The sequence below is a fragment of the Phacochoerus africanus genome, chromosome 8 (assembly GCF_016906955.1).
Source record: "Phacochoerus africanus isolate WHEZ1 chromosome 8, ROS_Pafr_v1, whole genome shotgun sequence".
Taxonomy (NCBI): domain Eukaryota; kingdom Metazoa; phylum Chordata; class Mammalia; order Artiodactyla; family Suidae; genus Phacochoerus; species Phacochoerus africanus.
Genome location: NC_062551.1, coordinates 28,372,229 through 28,400,210, shown reverse-complemented (window position 1 = coordinate 28,400,210; position 27,982 = coordinate 28,372,229). Strand labels below are relative to the sequence as shown.

The 27,982-nt window shown below is 54.6% G+C and overlaps 2 protein-coding genes across 2 annotated transcripts; both read left to right on the top strand.

Annotated features, from left to right (window-relative positions):
* The first annotated feature begins 53 nt into the window (after nt 1-53).
* SLC12A4 (solute carrier family 12 member 4) lies at nt 54-23,004 on the top strand. Its single transcript, XM_047788707.1, has 24 exons — nt 54-227; nt 5,640-5,734; nt 7,186-7,317; nt 11,714-11,860; nt 11,946-12,000; nt 13,856-13,986; nt 15,154-15,395; nt 15,552-15,766; nt 16,292-16,456; nt 16,534-16,632; nt 16,871-16,928; nt 17,264-17,438; nt 17,780-17,898; nt 19,322-19,420; nt 19,618-19,737; nt 19,939-20,043; nt 20,303-20,471; nt 20,790-20,985; nt 21,091-21,260; nt 21,348-21,479; nt 21,558-21,665; nt 21,852-22,039; nt 22,157-22,290; nt 22,429-23,004. The coding sequence occupies exons 1-24, from the start codon at nt 113-115 to the stop codon at nt 22,518-22,520; spliced, it is 3,261 nt and encodes a 1,086-aa protein (XP_047644663.1). The 5' UTR covers nt 54-112; the 3' UTR covers nt 22,521-23,004.
* Nucleotides 23,005-23,149: 145 nt separating this feature from the next.
* On the top strand, nt 23,150-26,378 carry LCAT (lecithin-cholesterol acyltransferase). Its single transcript, XM_047788708.1, has 6 exons — nt 23,150-23,379; nt 24,087-24,243; nt 24,321-24,436; nt 24,532-24,627; nt 24,711-24,935; nt 25,784-26,378. Exons 1-6 carry the CDS (start codon nt 23,226-23,228, stop codon nt 26,356-26,358), a joined length of 1,323 nt encoding a protein of 440 aa, XP_047644664.1. The 5' UTR covers nt 23,150-23,225; the 3' UTR covers nt 26,359-26,378.
* The last annotated feature ends 1,604 nt before the right edge of the window (nt 26,379-27,982 follow it).

The following is a 27,982-nucleotide window of genomic DNA, read 5'->3' as shown; positions in this document are numbered from 1 at the left end:
GGGCGGAGGAAGTGAGCGCAGCGGGGTGGAATGCAAGCGGGCGGGGCGCACCAGCCCGGGGTGGCGGGGACGGCCCGGCAGGCGGCGGGTGCGGCGTGGCCGAGCGCGCGCGATGCCTCACTTCACCGTGGTGCCGGTGGACGGGCCGCGCCGCGGCGACTATGACAACCTCGAGGGTCTCAGCTGGGTGGACTACGGGGAGCGCGCCGATCGGGAGGACTCGGACGGTGAGGGCACGCCAAGAGGGGTCCTGGGCGGGGGCAAGGGAACCGGCAACCCGCGGACCGCTCACATACAGACGCCGGATGTACACACGTCGATGCGGGCCCAACTTTTCTTACTTTGCGCCGCCGCCCCCCAGCCTTCGTTCAGTCAGTGTGTGCAGCCCCGATTTTCCTGGTCCCCGGCGCCCGCGATCGGGCCGCCCTCCCCGCCCCAGCTCCTCCCTTGCGGGTCACAGGCGGGGGCTGCAGACGTGGCCGACGGAGGCCAGGCCAACCGGGCCGCCTGGGACGCGAAGAGCGCCAAACCTCCGTCTCTGGCCCTCTCGGGCTAGGAGCAACGGCGGCAGCCCAGGCCCCAGGCCCCTCACCTCCTGTGAACTGCCCCTGGCCTCTTCTCTCGCCTACACTTTGGTGCTTCAGCATCTGTTTCCCGGAGACTACCCTCTTCTCCTTCCCCTCGCCCCTTCCCTCTCTGTGCCTCCCAGCACTAGGGCCCGGGAGAGAAGGGTGAGCCTGCCTGAGCAGGTCTGTAAGTAACTGCTGGCCAGCAGCACTTCTGTTCATCCCAGCTTACATCTGTAGGTACAGTAGGAATCTGTGGCGCACTCCCAATGGGAGCAGACTTGTCCAAACACTTGATGTGAAATAACTTGTTTAATTCTCCCAATTTCTCCTATGGTATAGGTTCTGTTCCTCACATTAGGAAGGAGGGAACTGAGGCAGGGAGTGGTTATATGACTTGCTCCAGGGGATTCAAGTCCAGTGGGAGATTCCAGAGCCCTCTTAACCTAGATTTTAGAACTGGGCCTGAAGGTAAAACTCTCCTCCCTTCTCCTAGGTTCCTGCCTCTCCCCTTGCCTCTTTCTCCTCCCTCAGGAGGCCCCTAGGGGCTGGCCTTGCTAGGCCCCGCCACTGGAGTGTGAACATTGCTGAGAAAGTGTCTGTGTGTATAGCAGCGTATGCATGTGTGATTGTGCCTATGCAAGTGTTAATAGCTGTGGGGTACCACAGAGTGAAGGTTGGGTCAAGATAGCACATTCGCTTCCTGGGCCATTTCCTGCAAGGTTTTTGGTGATGAGGAGAGTGTTGTGACTGATAACAAATGCTTACGTCTGACTGATTATGATGGAGGTATGCAGGGAACATGTGTGTTGGTGGCATATATGTGCTGATGTGATCCTGACCTGTCTCTCATTGGTGTGTGATGGTGACCTGACTGAGGTGATCCATGCTTGATGCGGGTGATGGCTATATGTTGGTAACCTAATGGCCATGTGTGGAGATGGCACAGGGCAGTGGCACGGGCTGCTGGACATCGTGGAGATTTTACAAGTCTGACAGCTATGTGGGTACACACATCTCAACCCCTACCTCATGCTGTCACCTGCCCCTAGCCTTGGTCCAGCCATCAGAGCAGAAGCCAGCCTCCATACTTGCTCCTCTGTTAGCCTCTAAAGGCTCTCTCTTCCCAGAGGCTGGGCTGGGCTGCATCCCTAAGATCAGCTTGGACCAGTAGGTAGGCAGAGCTCTGGCCCCGCCTTGGCCTCTCACAGGGTGACTACAGGGACCTGGACCACATTGGCTAAGTCCCGCTAGGTCCAGGCCAGGCTAGGCCAGCTCCTCCCACTACCTCCCCCATCCTTACTCCTTTTCAGCCAGACCTTGACTGCGTCTGCAGTATGGGGGACACTCTGCACCCTGGTGAGTGATTATGATCCTTCTCAGTGGGGACAGCAAGGGTCAGGGGCACAAAAGCAGTGACACACAGGTCTTTCCCATGGGGGGCCCACCAGTCTGGTACATGAGTTTCTCAAGGCCCATACCACTGCTCCAGGGGTGTAGATGGGCCTATTCACTCAGCCTACTATGGCCTGTGGGGAGGGGGTGAAGAGGTTCTAGAGGGGGATCCTTGGCAGATACCTGAAAGCACAGGGATCAGGAATGTTACCTGGATTCCTACCTGTAGCTGGTGTATTCACAGCTGCTGGCAAGCACACATACATGTGTATCTCACAGGCAACCCCCAGGCCCAGCTTCATGCTCTGATTCACCAGGGGTCTCAGGTGGTATCTGAGCAGCTTGGCCTGGCAGGCATGCCTAGACCTGCCCTGGAATTTTTGGAATAGCTGAGGGCAGTACAGATATCCTGGCACTGCTTAGACCACCCCACCCCCCTTGCCCAGTTCCCACAATCCTATGGGAGCTGTACTTAAACGATGCTTTGGAGAACGCCAAGGAATCCCTGCAGAGTATCTGGCACCAGACTCCCTTTTTGGATGCAACTGGGCAGTTGGAAGAGTGCGGGTTATTAGCTCTATTTTGTGGAAAAGGAAACCAAGGCAGCACAGAGAGGGTAAGCAAGTGGTCCTCACACAGAGGGAGGGTCAGGAATCCAAGCTAGGCCGCTGGCCACTGAGCCCCAAGAGCCTTGGTTATGCACACCCTGGCCAAATTGCAAACCCTAGACACTGTTCTCTAGTTAAAGGCTTGTACTTTTCCCTGAGGTGCCTTCTGGGATGGATGGGGGTCCAAAATAGGAATAGGGAACCTACAGTCAGCTCCCACCTGGCTCTGGTGGATCCTGGGACCCCGGGGTGGCCTTCTCACTGGGTGATCTTGTCTCTGAATCTCTCTGAGCTTTCCTTGTTACTAAAAGGGAGTAAATTGTATCTGCTGGTATGTTCTGTGAAGACTAGAGGTAAGCCTTGGAATGGCTCTGAGCTACCTTGCAGTCATGGCTGAAGTGACCTGGGTCTTGGAGGACTATCCAAGGGCATTTGGGGGGAAGCGCTGTGTGCTCAGCTCTGTTTCCTGGCTGCTAGTGCGCTCCTCTGAGAGAGGTGAGGCAACAACAATGGGGCAGGCTGCAGTGCAGGAGTTTAGATAATTTATAACTTACTTTCAGCCTGCTTCCACAAAAGGATCAGAAAACATATCCAACAAAAAAACCTCCCCAAAGAACTACTACTGTCAGAAAGGTCAAACCCATGCGGAGGAAAGTGGCAGGGACTCAGATTAGGCAAATGGTGACCGCACCTAAGAAATAAATTTAGCTTGGAGACTCCTGGCTGCCAAGGCAGAAAAGGCAATAAGATGAGCTCTTATAGTTGCCCTTTTTTTTTTTTGACAAAATGAAGCCTCTGACTTATTCAGGGAAGATATGTTTTTTTGTTTTTTGTTTTCTTTTTGGTCGCAGAAATCCTAGGGTACTTTTCAGAGGCTTCACACTGATGGGCCATTAAGTGTAATGGGCAGTGTTAGTGGATTTTCAGATTTTTCTTTTGGCTCCTGATCCTGAACAAGCATCAAGGGCACAGCAAATGTCACAGGGTGTCTGAGGAGCTACATGACCCCATGAGGCTTTAACATGGTTCTGTATGCTTGCTTGACCTCCTACTACTTTTGCCCATTGTGCCACTGGCATTTACCTACACACAGACACGTAGTTCCTAGGACTGAGCCACTTGGCTTATTGGGCTAGTCTAGGTTTCTAGATAAGGTGATGCACCACTTTTATGTGCTGTGGGAAGGAATAGCTGATTTGCCCTCGCAATTGTCATCAGCATGCTTTACCTGTCAGTCTCTTTGGGCAGTAAAGAATCCACAGTGCAGCACCTGCTGAGTGATTGTTGGCTCAGAGAAAGTGAGTTAAGTCTCATAGTGACAGCAAGAGGATGTATCAGATGGAGGAGAGTATATCATTCCGTATTCTTAGCTGCAAACAAGACTATTTAACCAGAAAAGGCTGGCTCTCACAAAACCAGGCATGGCTGGAACACGCCACAAGTCTGGATCAGTAAAGAGACTTTACTGTTGCCACCTCCATCTTTGGACACCAGGCCCACACTGCTGCCGCAGTCACTGCCATCCAACACCAAGATGTCAGCTTCCCGCTTGCATTGAGCCCTCTAGCCACTGCCACTGCAGCTGCCAGACTGTCTGAAGGGGTTTTTCCCCTTAGCAACTAGAAAAGGAGTACTTGATGTCTTTACCTGCTTGATGGAAGGCTGGGAATGTCACCCACTGAGACTCACAAGGGACACAATTTGGAAAACAAGGAAGAGCATGAATGCTGGGTGGCTAGAAAAAGCAGCCAAGCTTTAAGAGTTGAGGCAGGCTTTGGAGTTCCTGCCGTGGCTGGGCGGAAACGAATCTGACTAGCATCCATGAGGAGACATGTTCCATCCCTAGCCTGGCTCAGTGGGTTCAGGAACCTGCATTGCTGTGGCTGTGGTGTAGGCCAGAGGCTACAGCTCTGATTTGACCCCCAGCCTGGGAACCTCCATATGCCCCGAGTGGGGCCCTAAGAGGATTAAAAAAAAAAAAAACAGGCAGGTTTTTAAAAGAAAAAGTGCAGAGTTCCCGTCATGGCGCAGTGGTTAACGAATCCAACTAGGAACCATGAGGTTGCGGGTTCGCCTTGCTCAGTGGGTTAACAATCTGGCGTTGCAGTGAGCTGTGGTGTAGACTGCAGACGCGGCTTGGATCCCACATTGCTGTGGCTGTGGCGTAGGCCAGCGGCTACAGCTCTGATTGGCCCCCTAGCCTGGGAACCTACATATGCCGTGGGAGCGGCCCTAGAAAAGGCAAAAAAAAAACAAAAAAGAAAAGAAAAAGTGCATCTGGCTCCTTTCTGTGAGGTTTTTTTGGCGCTGAGGCACTGCGGGGCCGGGGGGTGGGAGGGAACTCTGTTGGTGGAAGCACCTAATTTGGGGCAAGTGACAGGGATTTGAGAACAGGAAGGTCAACAAGCAGACCCTGCCAGCAGTCCCTGCTCAGTCCCACACTCACCTAGTCAGGCTTCTGCCAGGCTCTCCCAGACCCTAGACCGCTCTGTGCGCAGCGGCTTCTGCCCTCCAGTCTCCTGCTTGCCCCTCCCAGAATGCCTTGGGCGGCCCTCCAGGACGCCCCTGCGCAGTGCATGGTGGGGTAGCTAGCAGGTGGCCGGCTGGCCATGGCGGCAGAAGGTGCCCTGTGTGGCTTCATCTATCTGGAGGGCAGTACCCGGGGGGACACTGAGGATACTGAGCCTTTCGCACCCAGCACACTGGGTATTCCAGAAGGGCCTGGAAAATTGGAGTGGCTGGGGTGGGGTATGGGTTCTGACAGCTGGTTCTGACTGGGCCACGCCCCTCATCCAGCAGACTCCGCCCCTTGGTGTTAACGCGTCCTGAGCTAGTGCCTCTGGGTCCCTCACACCTGTGTCCTCTACTAAATGAGTTTCACCTGTGGCCACTCTGCCAATTCTGGCCCTTTACAGGGGGCTGGGAGGTGATGATGGGAAACTGAGACCCTGCCTGGTAAAACTGGCTGGCATAGTGCTCCACAGAGACAACAGCAGGCCTGCCAGGGAGGAGTGCAGGATGGAGGCTCAGGAGGTGGCCCCTAATTGGGATTCTGTTCCTCTCTCCACAGGACATGGCAACCAGAAAGAGAGCAGCCCTTTCCTTTGTCCCATGGAGGCTTCCAGAGGAAATGACTACTGTGACAGGAACTTGGCACTGTTTGAGGTAATTGAGGAGCCATTCTGGGCCACAGATGTGGTAGGCAGGTGGGCGGGCAGGGACCTGTCAGGACCCAAGCCTTAGCTAAGCAGGCAGGCTGGTTGTTGTGCCTCCTTTTGTCTCGGCTCCTCCTCCAGTCTGCCCTTGTCTGTCTCGTCCGTTTGGCAGCCAGGCTGCAGTTCCTGCGGTCTTTTGAACTGAAACTGCTTTCCCAGAAGCCATTGACAACCCCGCCCCATTACTACCTCCAGGAGTGTTCACTCTTGACTCCCATGCAGCCCCTCAGCAAGGTGACCACCTCTCAGGATTTCTTACCTCAGGATTTCCTTTGTCTCTGTCACTTCTAGGACTTCTCACCATCCATGGCTCTTCCCTCTCCTGTGAACTCTTTCTTCCTTTCCTTTCTGGTTGACTCCTCCATCTCTGACCCCATCAACTTCGCCGAGCCTGGTCCTTCTTACTGGATCTGCCCCCTTTTGCCACATATGCAATCTCAGCGGACATCTCTCTGCAAACACTCCCAATTTTGTGCCTTTGAATCTGAACTTTATCATTTTCAGACTCAAGCTCAGAGGTTAGATCTGGATTGAAGTCATGGTTCGGGCCTCTAAATTATGACCAGCACATTTGTATGTTGCATGGACATCTCAGAGGCTCCTCAATTTCTATATACCCCAAAGACCTGCATCTTCACTTCTCACCCTAACCAGTTTCTCCTTTTCTGTAGAGTCAGAAGGGAGCTGACAGACAGGGAAAGACTAAATGTGGGCGAGAGGAAGACAAAGGCCCAATGCTAGGGAAGCCACTGGAGCAAGGAAAGCTTAGACTTGGTGGGGGAGCTTGAGCCCTGGGAGGCCTCTTGACCAGGCCCCACCTGCAGATGCACTAAGGGACCAGAATCCAACCTTGGAGATTGAGGTAGATTACTCAGGACACCTGGGGCCTGGTGGGGAAGACGATCCAGGAAGATCTGGATTTGGGCAAATGAGAGACTTCACTTGTCCCAGACATCCCTCTCTTGATTTCCTTGGTTCCCTGGGGTGACTAAGAGTGGCTTTTTGTGTGTGAGAGTTCAGGAAGATGTAAGTCCCAGAGGCCCACTGACAGCTGGGAGGTGGCCAGGTAGAACAGGCTGGATGAAGTGTAACATTCCCCTGTCTGCTAGCTGTACCCTGCCCCACCCTCTTCCCCAAGGCAGGTAGTTTTCGCAAATGGGCTGGTAGTGACTGTAGCCAAGGTGGGGCAGAAGGAAGCAGCCGCCGGGCTGAGCCTTTGAGTGCACGTGCTGGGGTGTGCCACCCACACCTGACCAGTTGGCTGCCTTGGGCTTCCCCAGGCAAGAGCCCAGGCCTGCCTCAGGGTTTGGCAAGGGGCCAGAGGCCAGCCTGCTGGCTACACACAGGTAGCCTGGTGCCAGCTGTGCCCATTGCCAGATTGCCCCGTGGCTCTGTTTACAGGAAGAGCTGGACATCCGCCCAAAGGTATCATCTCTTCTGGGCAAGCTCGTCAGCTACACCAACCTCACACAGGGTGCCAAGGAACATGAGGAGGCTGAGAGTGGGGAGGGCACCCGCCGGAGAGCAGCCAAGGTGAGCTGCAGGAGAGAGGCCACTCCTGAGAAGATGGATTCAACACTGTGGAGTTGAAAGTTTCCCCATGTGGTTGTCAGCATCCTGGGGGAAGGAGGGGCCGTGTGTGGTGAGCATGGAGGATGGGTACTGAGTCCTTTGGACTCAAGGAGGCTTCAAGGGATAGGCCAAGGAGGAGCCCCTCAGGGCATAGGACCAGTGAGTCCTTCAGAAATAACAGTGAAAGAAAGCAACAGCTGCATTTACTTAACCCTCTCTGTGTGTGAGGCATCATGCTAAGCATGCCAAGCACTGGTCTTTTTTTTTTTTTAAGAGTCACACCCGAGGTATATGGAAGTTCCCAGGCTACGGGTCAAATCAGAGCTGCAGCTGCTGGCCTAAACCACAGCCACAGCAATGCAGGATCTGAGCCGAATCTGCAACCACCCCAGCTCATGGCAATGCTGGATTCTTAACCCATTGATCAAGGCCAGGGATCGAACCCTCATCCTCATGGATCCTAGTCAGGTCTGTTACCGCTGAGCCTCAGCGGGAATTCCCAGCACTGTGTTCTTACATGTCATCTTCACACCAAAGCTGTGAGGCAGGTGATATTATCATCTTCATTTTACTGATGAGGAAAATGAGTGTCAGGGTGTTAAGTTGCTAAGGTGACTCAGCTAGACAAGATCAATGCATAACATTAGGACTATAGAATGCCATGTCGATGGCATCCCATCAGGATGGATGGAGAGCCTTTGGAATCAGAAACTTGGTTATTCCTTGGGACAATGTGACCTAGAGAAACTGACTAATAAACCCTTCTGCCCCTCACTGTGTTGGCTCTGATGGAAGACCCCTCCAACAGCCCCTGGGTTCCTTGAGCACCAGGGCTGGGGGTGATAGGAGCATACGACTGCCTCCTGGGGCTTCCCTATCCCTCTACTGGTCCAGTACCGGTTGCTCTCCAGGCCTCTGGCCCTCCAGCCATCCTCTGCTTTTAGGATGACTTCACTCAGCTCCCTTGTGAGACGGGGCTATGTTTAACTGAAGGCTGGGGTTTTTTTCCGCTATATTTTCACTTTGGAGGCAAAGAGCTTTCCCTCCACATCTGCTGACTCCCTGAAGTTTGGGAAGCAGCTGTTGTTTAGAAGGAACTTGAGGAGTTCCCGTCGTGGCGCAGTGGTTAATGAATCCGACTAGGAACCATGAGGTTGCGGGTTCGGTCCCTGCCCTTGCTCAGTGGGTTAACGATCCGGCGTTTCCGTGAGCTGTGGTGTAGGTTGCAGACTCGGCTCGGATCCCGAGTTGCTGTGGCTCTGGCATAGGCCGGTGGCTACAGCTCTGATTCAACCCCTAGTCTGGGAATCTCCATATGCCGTGAGAGCGGCCCAAGAAATAGCAACAACAACAACAACAGACAAAAGACAAAAAAAAAAAAAAGAAGAAGGAACTTGAGTCTGCCCTAGCTGTAGTAATCTTGCTTGAGATCAGCAAAGGCAGGAGGAGCTCTTGGTTGGAACAAGCTGAGTCTCCAACCTCAGATCTGCCCATGAGATTTGGGCCTTACTGAGATGGGCCAAAGAGAGGGTAGACCAGGCTGAGGTGCATCTTTCACGCTGCCCTTCTGGGAAGCCAACTGGTGCACACTTAGAGGGCAGCTGAAATCTTGAGGTCACACAGACATGACCCCCTACGCTATCCTGCTGGCTGTGGGTTTTTTTTGTTTTTGTTTTTGTTTTTTTTTTTTTTTTTGCTTTTTAGGTCCGCACTCACGGCATATGAAAGTTCCCAGGCTAGGGGTCTAATAGGAGCTGTAGTCGCCCACCTACACCACAGCCACAGCAACGCTGGATCCAAGCCGTGTCTTCGACCTACGCCACAGCTCACAGCAATGTTGGATCCTTAACCCACTGAGCAAGGCCAGGGATCGAACTTGCAACCTCATGGTTTCTAGTCTGATCATATCCGCTGTACCACAACAGGAATTCCTGCTGGCTGTGATTTTGCTGGTATTTTCTGGACTGCAGATTAGCAAAGAACCCTATCTCTGGCTATTCCAGTTTAGCTCTGCAAGTCAGGGGGAGGTGGGATCCTCAACCTCTGAGAGTATTGCCTGCAGTGGGTGGTAGGATCCTTGGGTAAGAGCCTCCTCCTTTGTCCCTTCAGGCCAAGTCGAGGAAGCTGGTGTCTGAGAGTAAAAAATTCCCTAAGAAAAACTAGTGTACCTCTCAACAAGGTGTCAGAAGAAATTCTGGGTTGGCGAAGGGCCATGGTTCCTTGACCTCATGAGGAACCTGTGAGGATGCTGGGGTCCGGCCTTATCTTACCTGCCCAGCTGACCTGGCCCTAGGTTAAAGATGCGAGAGGATGACTGAGTGTCCCAGCTCCAGTGGCTTTTCCATGGAGGAAGAGGAAACGGGTCAAGTCCATAACAAGTCAGTAGAAAGCTAGGGGGCTGGGGCCACCAAACTGTGGCCCTCACCCAGGCAGGTCTGAGCAGGCGCCTCAGAAAAGGAAGCTTGAAGCCAGAAGGGCAGGCCTCCAACCGGACCATGCCAAGACCCAGGGCAGCTTCTCCATGGCAGCCGCTCTGGCTGTGGCCTGGTGACCTTCTGAGGCTGCCAGAGGTTATTTAGAGATGCAGAAGCATTTCCGGCCCTGCCCTTTCCCACACAGTCCTTTTCCCAGAGTGACTCAGCTCTGATGGGGGGCTGGGAGCTGCTACTATTGAGTGGGTGGTCCAGGGCCTCTGAGAAGGGCTCAGATAGAGTCCAGATGAGGTATATCTGTCACCTACACTGTGCAGGACAGTTTGAGGGACCAATTGTTTTTACTTGGGCCCTTCCAGGCCCTTTTGGGGTCCTTATGCTACACACAGATCCTGTGCCAGGTGCCTGGACCCTTGAGAAGAGTTCCTGTGGCCACATAGTTCTTTATCCCCAGCTCCAGGGTAGCAGGCTTTGCTGGGGCTCTGGCGGAGGCACTCTCTGGGCTGCACTCAGGTAAGGCTCAGTTCTTCAAGAAGGCACTAGCCCTGACTCTGCTTTAGCTTCTGCCCTGGCCTCCTGTTTAGCCCCTACCCTGCCTTAGGTAGTTGAAAAATCCTACCTGGATACTCCCGTTAGACCTTCCTTACCTGCCCTCCAGCCTGAGCCCCTGTTCTCTCTGCAGGATTTTCCCTTCAGGTTATCCCAGAGGCCTTTTGAGGCACCTCTCACTGGGCTTAGGAGCACCTTTTGAGTACCTGTAGGGCCCACTGATGATAGAAGAGTGAACAAGCCAAGTCTCCCCCAGTATGGTCATGAGCCATTTGAGTGAACAGTTACCATGACCTGTTCATGATCACTATGATGGAGGGTATATCAGGTGCTAAGGAGGTGCAGGAGGAAGTACCAACTCCACCTAAGGCAATCTGGTGAAGTCAACAGTTAAGTCTCCTGAAGGTTTAACTGAAGAGAAATTTGCCAGGAGTGCAGCAGGAGTCACCCGTCGAGGCAGAGCCCAGCACATGCCCTGGTTCAGAAGCTTTGAGGGACTGATGCTGTCAGGGGCTGAGGCTGACAAAGGTAATGGGGCATGCCTGGTGGCTCAAGCCAAGGCAGAGACCTGCTCTGGCAGTAGAGTGGGCTGGGGTGTGGAAAGATTGACAGACACAAGAAGGCACCACCTAGGTGCCCTGGTGTAACGCCCAGGTTCAAGGGACCAAGGCTGAGGGAAGGCAGGTGGATCTGAGGGCAGCTTGAGAGGCAGATTAGACAGGACTCAGTGTCTGCTGGACTGGAGTAGGGGCTTGGAGAGAGGGAGGATCAGGAACAACTTCTTGGACTCTGGTTTGGGCGATGCAGGGCTGCTGCATGAGAAGGTGAGGATAAGACAGACCTTACTTTCCAGAAGTTTAACAAAAGAGAGGAAGGGGAGGGTGCGTTGCTGTGGCTGTGGTGTGGCTGATTGGACCCCTAGCCTGGGAACCTCCATATGATGCAGATGCAGTCCTAAAAAGCAAAAAAAAAAAAAAAAAAAAGAATTAGGTTTTGTACCTTCCCAGTCCTGAGCTGTTTCTTCATGTATCAAAGTCAGCACAGGGAGTTCAGTTGTGGCAGAATGAGTTAAGAATCCAGCATTGTCATTACATTGGCTCTGGTTGCTGCTGTGGTGCAGGTTCAGTCCCCAGCCCAGGAACTTCCACATGTCGCTGGTGTGGCTGGAAAAAAAAAAAGTCAACACAGATATCCTGTCACATCCCCACCCCATGCTCCCCAGGACTACACCTGGGATGTCCCTCTCCATCCTGTTCTCTGGTAGAAGGCCCTGGGGGTAGGGGACTGCTGAGTGACTGGGGGCCAACCTTCCATGGGGCCTCTGGGCCCCTCTGATGCTCTGTGTCTCCCCACTCCCCTTCTCACTCGCTCTATAGGCGCCCAGCATGGGCACCCTCATGGGGGTGTACCTGCCCTGCCTGCAGAATATCTTTGGGGTCATCCTCTTCCTGCGGCTGACCTGGATGGTGGGCACGGCTGGGGTGCTGCAGGCCCTCCTCATTGTGCTCATCTGCTGCTGCTGTGTGAGTATCCCAGCTGGGACAGGGCTGTGGCCACCCCACAGCGCTGGCCCAGCTGAGCTGTTCATCTCTGCTCTCCTTCCCACAGACCTTGCTGACAGCCATCTCCATGAGCGCCATCGCCACCAACGGGGTGGTTCCAGGTGAGTGAGCACCACTCAGGCCTGAGGTGGGGATGGGCCCAGCATCCATCTTGTTATCCCCAGGAACCCTCATCACCCCCCTCAGACAGTGTTTAGTTCTTGACTCCATGACAGTCCCAGCACTTAGGAGCATCTTTGCTTAACGGAGTTTGAGATTGCTGTTGTTTTGTTTGTTTGTTTTTTAATATAAAAGTAATTTTTTAAAGAGGGACTGGGGGAGTTCTCTCATGGCACAGAAAGTTAAAGATCTGGCATTGTCACTGCTGTGGTTCGGGTCGATGATATGGTGCAGGTCGCTGCTGTGGTGTGGGTTATCCCTGGCCTGGGAGCCTCCACGTGCCATAGGCAACAGGGCCCAAGCCAAGGACTCTGGACCACACTCGATTACATGGTAGACAGTTCAGAAGGTTTCGACCCAGGTGATAAGATTGGACTTGGTTTTCAGAGACCCCATTTATTTATTCATTCAACCTTGTATTTATATCAGTATGGACTCCTGGATATTTATTTTATTCTTTCATTCATAATCTAGTACTATCATTTATTTTATTGCTTGAACGGTTCCACTTTGGCTATTTGGCTATTCAAGTTGGCTCCATGTTTGAATACTTTTTCTTTTTTTCAAATTACAGTTTTATTAGTATTAGTATAAAATTATAGGGGGTAAAGGCAGTATATGTTTACCATAAGAGGATTTGAAAGTGCAGAAAAATGCAGAAAAGAAAATTGGAAGTACCCCTAATCCCACCATCCTGTGTTCATAACTTTTAGCCTTTTGGTACATGGTCTTGTCAAGTTCTTGAGACGTATTGTTTTCCCCTGTGTGTGTGTTTCCCAAATACTAAAACAGTTCACTTGATTTTTTATTTTATTTTTGTCTGTGCCCACAGCGTATGGACATTCCCAGGCCAGGGACTGAACTCACTTCACAGCAGCAACCCAAGCTACAGCAGTGACAATGCCTAATCCTTAACCCACTGTGCCAAAAGAGAATTCTAGAATTTTACTTGATTTTTTAAAACAGGATTGATATTACCTAATTTATGAGATTATTCTACTCTTAGGTTCTATATTTTTACTTTGGTAAACATTCTTGTGGTAAACAGCCTTGGATACCAATCTGTGTTCATGCCTCCCTTAGGAGAGGGTCCTAGAAGTGGGATTACAACATGAAAGGGGTTAGTGCTTTTAAAGCTTCTTGATCCCTGTTCCTAGACTTTTCACTAGAGAAAAGAAGTTTTATTTAGAAGTAGATTCAACAAGCAACATGGGATCACTCTTATCCTCTGTACCCACTCTGGCCCCAGGGCCCAGTGTAGATTCACATAGTTGTGCCAGGGGTGTTAGACTCTGATGGAAGCACAGCTTCAGGGCAGGAGGATCGGCGTGGACACTTGTCCAGTAGCCAGCTCTGGGAACAAAAAACTAAACAGGATACAGTCCTTGTCCTGGTCTGGAGGAGTCAGACTAACGGACATAGCCCTTGGGAGGGGTGATGCCTGCTGAGATTGGACACACCCAGCCAGGAGGAGGCTGTGGGGACTGACCTAACTGCAGGTCAGTCAGGGAACTGACTTAACAGGCCAGTTAATCTTTGCTGCCGACCTAGAGCTGCCCCAGCAGAGTAGTCATTTTATTGGCCTGTGCTGAGTGTTGGAGTCAGATGGAAATCAGGTCCAACCCCTGCCTGGTCACTTACTAACCATGCAGCCTTAAGCAAGTTTCTTAACCCTTCTGCTCATCTGTAAACAGGAAAAGCAATCCTTGTCCCTTAGGGCAATTGTAAGAGTTTGTCTTGGAGGAGGCCTCTTTGAAGAAGAACCACTCTTGACCTGTTGTACCTTCTCTTTTGTAGCTGGGGGCTCCTATTTCATGATCTCCCGCTCTCTGGGACCAGAATTTGGAGGCGCTGTGGGTCTGTGCTTCTACCTGGGAACGACATTTGCAGCAGCCATGTACATCCTAGGGGCCATTGAGATCTTGCTGGTGAGTCAGGCTAAGCCCTGGTCAGTTCCGCTCTTGTCCAAGCAGTCCCTTTCCCATAGGCCCAGGCTGCTCATGCCCCCCTCACCTCAAGTCAGGGTCTGGGGCTTATAATGTGAGAGGCCTCCCTGAGGGAGAAAGATCTAAATAAGAGTGAACAGGCCCAGCACCTTGTTCGGTGGTCAGTGCCCCCTCGTGTGCTCTGACTCAGCTTCCTGCTCCCCACTGAACTCCCCTGGTGGTGGGAGAAGACGTTGGGCACAGTGGGGAGCACAGGGTAACAAGTGCCCACCCTGGGCGCCCAGACAATAAGAGATGTTTAAAGGAACTGCCTGCTTGTTCCCACCTCCAGGTCCTCTGCCAGTAGCATGGAGCCTGCTCCTGGGTCTTCTGGGGGTTTTATATTTTGTTTATTTTTCTATTTCACACATTCCTACATTTGTTATTTGGATTTCTTACGTAAGGAAGTCTGTCCTTTTTTCATTTATTTATTTATCTATTCAACCATGTATTTATATGAACTTCTGCATATTTTATTTATTTATTTTTTTGGCCATGCCACGGCACTGACCATGGCAGATCCTTAACCTGTTAGGCCACCAGGGAACTCCTCCTGCATGTGTATTTTATTCTTTGGCTCACTTTCCTGTACTATCATTTATTTTGTTGCTCCTCTAACTGTTCCACTTTGGCTATTTAGCTATTTTTTTAGAACATTTTCATCACCCCAAGAAGAATCCTCATAGTCTTTAGCGGTGACTCTCCATTCCCCCTGCCCTAGGAACCCATTAATCTGCTTTCTGTCTTCAATAAGATTTAATCAGGTTTACCTATTCTGGATATGTCCTAAAAATGGACTCATATAATATATGGTCTTTTGTGACTGGCTTTTTGTGGATACTCTTTTAAAAAGAAATTCCCTTATGGCAAGGAATTCCCTTATGGCAGTGGGTTAAGGAGCAACTTCAGCCGCTGCAGTGACAAAGAGTTATCGTCACTGCAGGAGTTCAGGTTGCTGCTGTGGCTCGGTCGGGTTCGATCCCTGGCCTGGGATCTTTCACATACCTTAGACATGCCCAAATAAATAAATAATATAATAAAACCCAAAATGATAGGATTGACTCTCTACATAGGAAGATTGAACCTCCTTTATCTGTCTTGTTGTTTCAGACCTACATTGCCCCGCCAGCTGCCATCTTTTACCCAACAGGCACTCATGACACATCGAGTGCCACCTTGAACAATATGCGGGTGTATGGCACCATTTTTCTGACCTTCATGACCCTGGTGGTGTTTGTTGGTGTCAAATATGTGAACAAGTTTGCTTCGCTCTTCCTGGCCTGTGTGATCATCTCCATCCTTTCCATATATGCTGGGGGCATCAAGTCTATTTTTGACCCTCCTGTGTTTCCGTAAGTAACCTGGGAATACATCCAGATGTTACACTGACATCCCCCCTCCCACAGAGATGGCCTTTGATGCCTTGAGTTGTAGAGACTGCAGGGTGGGAATGGACTGGGGTCTCCAGCTGAGCAGGTGCTAATGCTTTCATCCCCCCAACCCGGCAGAGTATGTATGCTGGGCAACAGGACCTTGTCCCGGGACCAGTTTGACGTTTGTGCCAAGACAGTCATGGTGGACAATGAGACAGTGACCACGCGGCTATGGAGCCTCTTCTGCCACAGCCCCAACCTCACCGCTGACTCCTGTGACCCCTACTTTCTGCTCAACAATGTGACTGAGATCCCTGGCATCCCTGGTGCAGCTGCCAGCGTGCTCCAGGGTGCGTCCTCCCTTCTGCCCTCCTGCTCCTGACCCCCAGGGAATGAACATGGAAGGATGGAGGAACACAGAGCCGTCGTTGTGTGGCCAGCTCAGGACTGGGGGAGGGCAGTTCTGGCTGCCTTCCCGGCCCAGCAGTGTCCTCTGAGCCTGGCTCCTGGCAGCTAGGTTTTGGGTGAACGGAGCCTGTTTGGCCAGTGTCCCAGGCCTACAGCAGCCCCCAGAGAGTTCTGGCAGCCCCTGTCTCCCCAGCCACCAGCCTCTGACCCTGCCTGGGATTGTTCTCACAGGAGCCATAAAGGGCCTCTGTCTAGGAGGCAGGCAGTGGTGGGGCTGATGGTGGTTCAGCCACCTTTGCCTGTCAGACTTTTAGCAAGAGCAGCCCTATGGCTGACACCATGGCCGCTGGGCTAAAGTCAGCCCCTTGAGCCCCCAGAGCCTCTTATATCTGCAGCCTCTGGCTGGGCTGCCGTAGACTTCCCCGGGAAGTAGTTAGGGCTGCAGTGCTGATGCTCTGCCCCCACAGAAAACCTGTGGAGCGCCTACCTGGAGAAGGGTGAAGTTGTGGAGAAGCATGGGCTGCCCTCCACAGATGCCCTCGGCCTGAAGGAGAGCCTGCCCCTGTACGTGGTGGCCGACATCGCCACCTCCTTCACCGTGCTGGTCGGCATCTTCTTCCCATCTGTAACAGGTGAGCGCTTTTGCCCGTCCTCCCTGCCCTGCCCCCACTCCCAAGGAGCCCCTGAGGGAGTCTTGTTGTTTTTGGAGGCATTATGGCTGGCTCGAACCGCTCCGGGGACCTCCGAGACGCACAGAAGTCCATCCCGGTGGGGACCATTCTTGCCATTATTACAACCTCCCTTGTGTGTATCCTTTCCAAGCCTGGGGCAGGTGGGGAGGGGGACAGCAGGCACTTGCCTGGGAATAAGTCACCTGCTGGCACACACTCTAGGGGTGGGTACACAGCATGAAACCCTCAGCTGCAGGCTGCAGGCAGTCCAGCTGTCTGCCAGCTATGGCCCAGGTAAGGGGCACTTGGGCCCCGTGGGAAGTGAGTGGGGCAGCAGTGGCAGCAGAGGCCGAGCTCTCCTTGACACAGCTGCAGACTTCAGCAGTGTGGTTCTCTTTGGCGCCTGCATCGAGGGCGTAGTGCTCCGGGACAAGTGAGTGAGCTGGGCCCCTCCCTGTGGCGATGGGCCCAGCTTTTGCCTGCCCTGACACTGGCGCCCCTCCCACACCTGCTCCCACACATGTCCTCAGGCTGCTCATTGCCAGTGGAGGTCTGTGCTTCCAGGTGGGTCAGGACCCACCGGGACTTTGGCTTCTGGAGGTTGGTGACTTCAGGATTGGGGCTGGTGGACTGGCCTCTGCTGGAGGGCCAGAGCTCTGTCCACTATAGCCGTCCTTCCTGACCCCTGACATCCCTTACTCTGGGCGGTCCTACCCAGGGTTTGGGGCACTCCTTGCACGGAGCATGGCTTGAGCCCGGCCCTTGCAGGTATGGTGACGGTGTCAGCAGGAACCTGGTGGTGGGAACGTTAGCCTGGCCTTCGCCCTGGGTCATCGTTATTGGCTCCTTCTTTTCAACTTGCGGCGCTGGTCTGCAGAGCCTCACTGGGGCACCACGCCTGTTGCAGGCCATCGCCAAGGACAACATCATCCCCTTCCTCCGGGTGAGCTTTCTGCACTCCGCTGCGGCTGGGTGCTCCTGGCCCATCACACTGAGCAGGGGAGAGAGGGAGGGGTTCTGGCGCGTTTTATCCTGCCCCTCTTTGGGCACAGCTGCTTGGGTCTAGAATCCGCACAGCTTATGGCTCATCCACAGCAGAGAGGCCTGGACAAATGGGGGCCTGTGTACCTATGGTACCTATCAGGATAAGCATGGGTGTGACCTGAGCCCCAGAGGGACTTGGAGATGATGGAGGCCAGGCTGTGACCTGTGGCCTGATGTGTGGAATGGGGGCGGTGGGATGAACTTACTCCTTCCTGACCTCACTGACTCTGGTGCATGCAGGTTTTTGGCCATGGCAAGGCAAATGGCGAACCCACCTGGGCACTGCTCCTGACGGCACTCATCGCTGAGCTGGGCATCCTCATCGCTTCCCTGGACATGGTGGCCCCCATTCTATCCATGTGAGCTGGGGGCCAGGGCAGGGAAGGGTGGGTGTCAAGCTATAAGGGGAGATGTGGGCCTGGCAGAACTCAGCCTTTTTCTGCCTTCTGGAGCGAGCCTGGATTTAGAAGCTTTAAAGGGACCAATAGGTTCCACATACCTCTGAGGATAAGGGCAAGCACTGGTCCCTGGCATCTTGATGAAGCTACCACTGCGCCATCCGTCTCTTTTCAAAGTTGTTTGCTTTTATTTTTATTTTATTTATTTGTTTTGCTTTTTAGGGCCGCATCTGCAGCATATGGAAGTTCCCGAGCTAGGGGTAAAATCGGAGCTCCAGCTGCTAGCCTACACCACAGCCACAGCAACGCAGGACCCAAGCCATGTCTGGGACCTACACCGCAGCGCACGGCAGTGCCAGATCCTTAACCCACTGAGCGAGGCCAGGGATCAAACCCGAAACCTCATGGTTCCTAGTCGGATTCGTTTCCACTGTGCCACGATGGGCACTCCCTGCTGGTGCTTCCTCTTGCTTGTTCAGTTACAACCAAACCACCCTTCACTGCCCCACTCAGCCTGTAGGGTGGATAGGGTCCCCCTTCCTCCCAAAGCAGCCCCCCAAGCCATAGCCAGGCCTGTTGGAGTCCGTGTTCTCTTGTTACCCCATCATACCTCTGCCCATGGCTGCCCAAACATCACAGCACACACCCGAAGCTTTTCTTGCCACAGTCATCTTGGCTGGTGGCCCCTTACTACCCAAGGCAGAGGATGTATCTCAGGCTTTATTATGTGGCTCCTCCTGGCAGTCCTAAAGGGACTGACCGGTCCCACCTCATGGGAGCCCCTGCCCCCTGGCACGCCCTCTCTGCCAAGTCCTCTTGCCTTCTTGTCCATCCTTCCTCTCTCTCCAGCTGAGGGTGGAGGTTGGCACCCCCACCCCTCCCCTCTGCTCTAGGCTGTCTTCCCTGGAGGGCTCATGCAGCAGGCCTCCCCTGTCCCCCACCCACCACATCATCCCTCAGGTATCCCATTCAGTGATTCAAAGTGGCCCTTATCTTCTGATTCATGACAGCCCCTTATCCAACTGGTCACCCAAGCCAGCAACCTGAATATTGTTCAGCCATCTCCAGACCTGAGCCCTCCTCAGCACCATCTTCCACAACTCTGTGCTCTCTGCTCCCCCTGCCTCCAGCCCCCTCCTCTCCTCTGCCTGTGAACACTTGCCTGTCCACTAAGACCTGGCTCTGTGAACACTGCCGCAGTGTCCCATCTGCATCAGGCCACAAGAGTGAGTGTGGTGAGGCTGATAAGACCTGCCCAAGCCCACACAGGACAGGACCATGACGTCCTAGGTTCTAGTCCAGGCCCAGCCTGAGGAAGGGCAGGGACACCAGGTACCTGGCTGCCAAGGAGGCCACTCTGTACCAGCCACTCCCTGTGCTTCAGGTTCTTTCTAATGTGCTACCTGTTTGTGAACTTGGCCTGTGCTGTGCAGACACTCCTGAGGACCCCCAACTGGAGGCCTCGGTTCAAGTACTATCACTGGTAAGTGCCAGCTGGGCCCCTGAGCCAGGGCCTCTGACACAAGAGCTACCGGGGAAGCCAGGAGCCCCATTCTGGATGAGGTGGAGTTTCCTGCGCTCCAGTTGCTATCGGTGAGAGATTGAGGGGTCGGGGGGAGTTAGCCTGGGGCCTTGTTGGTCTTTCCCTGATTCTGGCCCTTTCCCCATTCTCTGGCCCAGGGCGCTGTCCTTCCTGGGCATGAGCCTCTGCCTGGCCCTTATGTTTGTCTCCTCGTGGTACTATGCCCTGGTCGCCATGCTTATCGCGGGCATGATCTACAAGTACATTGAGTACCAAGGGTGAGTGAGGGGCTGCCGCCTGTTTAGAATAGTTGGGGTGGTCTGTTGTTGGGTTGTGGGGAGCTGAGGCCTCCTTTGCAGCCTCCATGGGTGCCAGGGTCCGGAGGCTGTGACTCGGGGCCTGGCCTCCCTCCGTCTCACATACACACGGACACAACCTGTGGGTGGGACCAGGGGCTCACCAGCTTGTGGCCTCTGCAGGGCTGAGAAGGAGTGGGGCGACGGGATCCGAGGCCTGTCCCTCAGTGCCGCCCGCTATGCGCTGTTACGGCTAGAGGAGGGGCCTCCTCACACCAAGAACTGGCGGTGAGTCACACTCAGCCTGGCTGGGGCCACTCTAGGTTCTCAGGGGACACTGTGAGTGTAGGCGGGCCAAGTGGTGCTGCCTCCCCATCCCTAGTTCATGTTCCCTGTCCTGGGTTGCCAGGGTCACCTTCCTGCCTGATGGGCCCCAGATCCCTGCTGCCCAAACCTGTGGGGGCCTGTGGGCCGGGAAGGGAAAAGGCAGGCTCTCCGGGAACCCCTGACCCTGGTCTCAGGCTGCCTCTCCATTTGGCCACTGCAGGCCTCAGCTGCTGGTGCTGCTGAAGCTAGACGAGGACCTCCACGTAAAGTACCCACGGCTCCTCACTTTCGCCTCCCAGCTTAAGGCTGGCAAGGGCCTGACCATCGTCGGTTCTGTCATCCAGGGCAGCTTCTTGGAGAGCTATGGCGAGGCCCAGGCTGCTGAACAGGTGCCTGCTGCAGGGTGGGTTTGGGGGACAATGAGCCAGACTAGAGAGGTCTGGGCCGCAGCTGACATGTAAGGCAGAGGACCAATCCTGGACAGCCAGGTGGACGGCACTGCTGCCACTTGAGACCTGGAGTTAAGTTGCGGGGGTGGGGGGAGGGGGGTATGACTATCCCATTGTGAAAACCTAGCTTCTGGGTGGGCAGCCTGCCCCTATCCCGTCCCCTCTGCCAAGCAACTCTGGGCCATAGGAGCCTTCACAGGGAGCACAGCAGAGCAGACATTGATGCCTTGCCTCCTGACCTTGGTATATTCCCCACAGACAATCAAGAACATGATGGAGATTGAGAAGGTGAAGGGCTTCTGCCAGGTGGTGGTAGCCAGCAAGGTGCGTGAAGGGCTGGCCCACCTCATCCAGTCTTGCGGCCTGGGCGGCATGAGGCATAACTCCGTGGTGCTGGGCTGGCCCTACGGCTGGCGACAGAGCGAGGACCCACGTGCCTGGAAGACCTTTATTGGTATGTAAGGGTCAGGGCCTGGGCTCAACCACAGGAGCCAGGGGTCAACTGGGGCCAGAGGCCAGGGGGTCAGGGCTGATGATCAGTAGTGTCCCTCCTCCCCAGACACTGTGCGCTGCACCACGGCCGCCCACCTGGCCCTGCTTGTGCCCAAGAACATCGCCTTCTACCCCAGCAACCACGAGCGCTACCTGGAGGGCCACATCGATGTGTGGTGGATTGTCCATGACGGTGGCATGCTCATGCTCTTACCCTTCCTGCTGCGCCAGCACAAGGTGGGCCAGGCAGGTGGGCCCTGGAGCGGGGAGCTGGGCCCTCGGAAGGGTGGGGTGTGACTGAACCATCACCTGCTGTTGCCACAGGTTTGGAGGAAGTGCCGCATGCGCATTTTCACAGTGGCCCAGATGGATGACAACAGCATCCAAATGAAGAAGGATCTGGCCATCTTCCTGTACCACCTACGCCTTGAAGCCGAAGTGGAGGTGGTGGAGATGGTGAGCCACCTGCCCAATGGCACCCTGTGGATACCCTGCCCCACGTAGTCTGGTCCTCATGGCTCACTCTCTCCCCAGCCTAACAGCGACATCTCTGCATACACCTATGAGCGGACGCTGATGATGGAGCAGCGCTCCCAGATGCTGCGGCAGATGAGGTTGACTAAGACTGAGCGGGAGCGAGAGGTCAGTGGCTGTCTTGGTGCAGGGCAGGGCGGGCGGCAGGGTCAGGCCCTTGGAAACATCATCGGGTGGGGGGGTCAGAATGACTCATCTCAGTCCCACCCATTTCCCTAAGGCCTGTTGATCATGCTGGGCAGCCAGGCTCCTCTCTCCCATGGCACCAAGGCAAACTCCTCCCATTGTCCTCAGGCCCAGCTGGTCAAGGACCGGCACTCAGCCCTGCGGCTGGAGAGCCTGTACTCAGATGAGGAGGATGAGTCTGCAGCTGGGACTGACAAGATCCAGATGACATGGACTCGAGACAAGTACATGGAGGCCGAACCCTGGGACCCCAGCCACGCCCCTGACAACTTCCGGGAGCTGGTGCATATTAAGCCGTGAGTTCAGCAAAAATGGACTCGGCCACACTGGGGGATGGGGTGGAGGTTGGATGGGGCAGACAAGCTCTGTGGGTGGACTGGGGCGGGGCCCACGATCAGCTGTATTATCTGCAGGGACCAATCCAATGTGCGACGCATGCACACGGCTGTGAAGCTCAATGAAGTCATTGTCACACGCTCCCATGACGCCCGCCTAGTCCTGCTGAACATGCCGGGCCCACCCAAGAACAGTGAAGGCGATGAGAACTGTATCCCTTTGTGGAGAGGCAAGGGAGAGGTGGGCAGTGGGGAGGGGGACATTGTATGAGGTCAAGCCAAGAGCTCCTCTCCTGGGGTCCCCCTTGGTGTTTCCCTGGGTGCTGCCTCCTTGACCTGATACCCTACAGACATGGAGTTCCTGGAAGTGCTGACCGAGGGCCTCGAACGGGTGCTGTTGGTACGCGGCGGTGGCCGGGAAGTCATCACCATCTACTCCTGAGCCCAGTACAGATTTGCGGCTTAGAGTAGAGGTGTCCAGGGTAACAAACAGCTCCCTCCCAGCACCCACCCACCAGCTCTGCTTTGCCCTGCCCTGCCCTGGACCCAGCTTTGCTAGGTCTCCTTGGAGACCGGGCCCAGGCCTGGCAATGGAGATGGAGCCGAGGTCCTGTAGGACCCTGAGAGTTTTGGGGACTTTCCGGCCCGCAAGAACCCCAGGTTGCCTGTCCTGACCGGAGAAGACTGGTAGGGACTGTTGTGGGCTCTGAAGGCAGCTGGCCCAGGAGCACTATTTATTGCATATTTATTGTTCAAATGTCACTATCAGAGAGGAGGGGACGGACAAGGGAGGGTGTCTAGCCAAGCGTGCCTGCAGGAAGATCTGGCTCAGGCTACTGTGGGCAGGGACCCCCACCAAGCCAAGCTGAATGGACCCAGCCAACTGAAGCCTGACTTTTCAATAAAAACACTGTGTACTTCTGGGCCTCCTGCTGCCCTGCTCTGTTTCCCCTGGCACCAAGGGAAGAAGGCGGAACTGAACCCAGGCCCAGAGCTGGCTCCCTGAGGCTGTGCCCCTTTCCGGCAATCTCTGGCCACCCCCATTGGCCAGGCTGTCCCTCCCACTGGTCCTGGGGCCCCTCCCACCCCCATTCCAGATAAGGCCAGCTCAGGACGGCTTCACTGGGCACTAGGCACTGGGGCCGGAATGGGCCTGCCCGGCTCCCCACGGCAGTGGGTCCTGCTGCTGCTGGGGCTGCTGCTCCCCCCTGCCGCCCCCTTCTGGCTCCTCAATGTGCTCTTCCCCCCGCACACCACGCCCAAGGCTGAGCTCAGTAACCACACACGGCCCGTCATCCTCGGTAAGCCCCCACCAGGCCCCCGGTACACCAGGCTGGACCTTGGGGAACCTGGACCCCAGCTCCTGGTAGCAGAGCCTGCCAAGGCCCTCTGCCCCCCGCATTAGCCCTGATCCCTGCCGCAGTGTTTGGAGGGGCCAAAGGCTTGACCTGCAGAGAAATCAACCCCTTCCTGTGCCACACTGTTCCTGTATCTGTGAGTTGTCTCTGGGTGGAGTGGAGGGTGGGTGTGCCTGAGGGCTTGGCCAGGGCATGACAGGCTGTGGTCAGCTGCAGCCGCCGGACCCTGGGCCAAGCCCCACCACTCCTTCCTCAGCCCCCCCAGCAAAGGCAAGATGCCCAGCCCAGGAGAGCAGGAGAGGCTTGTCAGGTCCTGCCCCCTCCTCCTAGGCCCAGTCCCCACTCCCTCATACTATTTGTTCTCCCCTTGGACTTTGGCAGTAATGGAAAGCCACGCTAGATGTTTGCTTTGTGGGGGCAGGGGTCAGTGGCCTTGGCCTCTGCACCTTCCCTGCCTGAGGGGAGCCTGGGCTTTGGGGGTGGGATGGGAGATGTGATCGAAAGAGTGTATCCTGTCTTTAGTCCCTAGAGGTGAGGGTGTGGGAGATGAAGTGGTGGGGCTGGTGACTGCAGTGTCCGGGAGGTGAGTCTCGGGTGGGGTCTACCGCGGGGAAATCAGAGGAATCCAGAGTGAAGGCTAGTGCCCGCAGTACCTGGCTGCCTGGGGAATCAGCTGGAAGCCAAGCTGGATAAACCAGATGTGGTGAACTGGATGTGCTACCGCAAGACAGAGGACTTTTTCACCATTTGGCTGGATCTCAATATGTTCCTACCCCTTGGGGTAGACTGCTGGATTGATAACACCAGGTTCGTGCCATCCCCCCGGCCTAGCCCCCTACCCTGCCCCATGGCTGCTGGTCTGCTGAATGTCCCACTGCCCCCAGGGTTGTCTACAACCGCACCTCTGGGCGCGTGTCCAACGCACCCGGTGTAGAGATCCGTGTCCCCGGATTTGGCAAGACCTACTCTGTCGAGTACCTGGACAACAGCAAGTTGGCAGGTGTGTGTACTGGGGGGAAGGGTGGGGCTCTAGGCTGTGGTGGGCTTGCTGGAACCATGGCCAGAGCCCCCCGTGCCACTGCCTCCCCACCCCAGGTTATATGCACACACTGGTACAAAACCTGGTCAATAATGGGTATGTACGGGATGAGACCGTGCGGGCTGCCCCCTACGACTGGCGGCTGGAGCCTAGTGAGTATCTCTGTGTATGGGGGGCTTGGGGCAGGGGAGGTAGCCCCTAACCCAGCTGCTCTGACCTGTCCACCCTGCTGCAGGCCAGCAGGAAGAATACTACCTGAAGCTTGCTGGGCTGGTGGAAGAAATGCACGCTACTTATGGAAAGCCGGTCTTCCTCATTGGGCACAGCCTTGGCTGCCTACACTTGCTCTATTTCTTACTACGCCAACCCCAGGCCTGGAAGGACCGCTTCATTGATGGTTTCATCTCTCTTGGAGCTCCCTGGGGTGGCTCCATCAAGCCCATGCTAGTCTTGGCCTCAGGTGAGCGGGCCTCTGATCACTTGTGCCCTGTGGGGAGATGGGAAGTGGAATGAAGCTGACCGTAGGCCTGCCCTCACTTTCGTTTGTTCTCACAATGCCAGGCTGGGGGTCTTGGGTCTACCACCTCTAAGGCACAGTCCCTTTCATTGGCCCTTTAAGAGCAGTGAGCTGGCCTGGATCATTAGAGTGGCTAACAGTCTGTCTCAGCAATGACAAAGGAGAAGTAAACAGAGAGGAAGTGTACCCCAGCAATCTGACTCATAGCTAAGGCTGAGAGGTCTGTTCCTTGTGGCCCCAGGTCCTGCCCACCCAGCTTTCAGCTGCCCTTGGAGTCCCTCCTCCTGTTTGAGGAGTCACAACTACCACCTATGGAGCACTCGCTGTATACTGAGCATGGCCATACCTGGCCTTACCCCTAGGAGCTTAAGGTCTGATGAAGGAAACACTCCCCAGACTACATTAGTGAGTGTCAAACAAAGATTGGTCTCATTTCATTCTTCCCACCATATATCCCTGAGCCCTGTACAGCACAGGCCACAGGGGCCAATAGACAACTCGCCTGAGAAAACCGCCAGCACTGTCCACCACACAGACACACACACCCTCAGGAAACCATTCTCTGTCCTCCTATCGAGGCCCCACAGCTCTGCCTCACAGAGGCCCCATCAGAGCCGCCCACTTAACAAGCATACACACAACATCTCCTAAATGCCAGCCATTTCTACTCTATCACTTGCAATCCTTGTTTGGATTGGACAAGGACAAGACTGAGCATCCAGCTGAGCTTGGGCTGGGTGAGTTGTGTAGCTGGGCCTGGCTCCCTCCCCCACCTTGCTCTGTGTCCACAGGTGACAACCAGGGCATCCCGATCATGTCCAGCATCAAACTGAAAGAGGAGCAGCGCATGACAACAACCTCCCCCTGGATGTTTCCCTCCAGCCACGTGTGGCCCGAGGACCATGTGTTCATTTCCACCCCCAGCTTCAACTACACAAGCCATGACTTCCAGCGCTTCTTTGCAGACCTGCACTTTGAGGAAGGCTGGTACATGTGGCTACAGTCACGTGACCTGCTGGCAGGCCTCCCAGCGCCTGGTGTGGAAGTATACTGTCTGTATGGTGTGGGCCTGCCCACACCCCGCACTTACATCTTTGACCACGGCTTCCCCTACACGGACCCCGTGGATGTGCTCTATGAGGACGGTGATGACACTGTGGCTACGCGCAGCACCGAACTCTGTGCCCGCTGGCAGGGCCGCCAACAGCAGCCTGTGCACCTGCTACCTCTGCCTGGGACACAGCACCTCAATATGGTTTTCAGTAACCAGACACTGGAGCACATCAATGCCATCCTGCTGGGCACCTACAGAAATAGCACCCCAGTACCCCCAAGCACCAGCACAGGGACCCTTCCCCCTGAATAAAGACTTCTTTGCTGCTCTAAGTCCTGGCATGTGTGTTGTGGGTTGAGGAAAAGGCGCTAGGATCCACACATTGGGATTCATTCATCAGCAGCTGTAGGCCTGGTGAGCTTTGCTAAAAACGGGTTGAATTGGGCACCTTGGTTTTTTTTTTTTTTTGGCCTTTTATGGCCATACTCATGGCATATGGAGGTTCCCAGGGTAGGGGTCAAAGTGGAGCTGTAGCTACAGCCACAGCAACACAGGATCCAAACCATGTCTGCAACCTGCACCATAGCTCCTGGCAATGCCAGATCCTTAACCCACTGAACGAGGCCAGGGATCGAACCTGCGTCCTCATGGACACTAGTCAGATTTGTTTCCGCTGATGGGAACTCCAGTTGCTTGTTTGTTTTGTTTTGTTCTTTTAGGGCCACACCTGCAGAACATGGAGGTTCCCAGGCAAGGGGTTGAATCCGAGCTGTAGCTGCCTGCCTACACCACAGCAATGCCCGGTCCGAGCCGCATCTATGACCTACACCATAGCTTGTGGCAGTGCTGGATCCTTAACCCACTGTGCAAGACCAGGGACTGAACCTGTGTCTTCATGGATCCCAGCCGGGTTCGTTACCGCTAAGCCACAACGGGAACTCCTGAATTGGGCACCTTGAGATATACAGCTTGCCATTCTTCTCTTTAGGCAGCCTGCTTCATGCTCGCCACTGCTCTGGGAACTGGAGGGAGCTGCACACACAGCTGTGGAATAAAGGTACATGGAGCCAAGAGGGCAGGATAGGGAAAATGTAAGCTGTCTCTCCTAGCTCCCAAAAGAACAGGCAAGACCCACCTCTAAACAGGGACTTGTGAGAGCTAGGGGGTGACAGAAGCACAGGAGTTGAGAATCTGTGAGAGTAACAGCCACTAAATATGTCATTTCATTACTGAAGTTTTAATTTATTTTTTCACTTTTAGGGCCACACATGTGGCATATAAGTTCCAGGGCTAGGGGTAGAATCGGAGCTGCAGCTGTCGGCCTATGCCACAGCCATAGCCACCGCAACGCTAGATCTGAGATGCATCTGCGACCTACACTGCAGATGGTGGCAACATTGGATCCTTAACTTGCTGAGTGAGGTCAGGGATGAAACCTGCATCCTCACATACAATATATCGGGTTCTTAACCTGCTGAGCCACAATAGGAACACCCTGAAGATTTAATTTTTATGGAGCCTAAGAGCAGCATGCAGCTGGTACAGTTTAAATAGGAAAAAGATGAGTTCCCCCTGTGGTGCAGCAGAAACGAATCCAACTAGGAACCATGAGGTTGTGGGTTCTATCCCTAGGCTCGCTCGGTGGGTTAAGGATCCAGCGTTGCTGTGAGCTGTGGTGTAGGTCACAGAGGCGGCTCAGATCCCGCGTTGCTGTGGCTCTGGTGTAGGCTGGCAGCTACAGCTCCGATTAGACCCCTGGCCTGGGAACCTCCATACGCCGTGGGCACAGCCTAAAAACCATGACTCACAAAGACACATGTACTCCGATGTTCATTGCAGCACTATTTTCAATAGCCAAAACATGGAAACAACCTAAATGTCCATCAACAGAGGAGTGGATTAAGAAGATGTGGTACATATACACAATGGAATATTA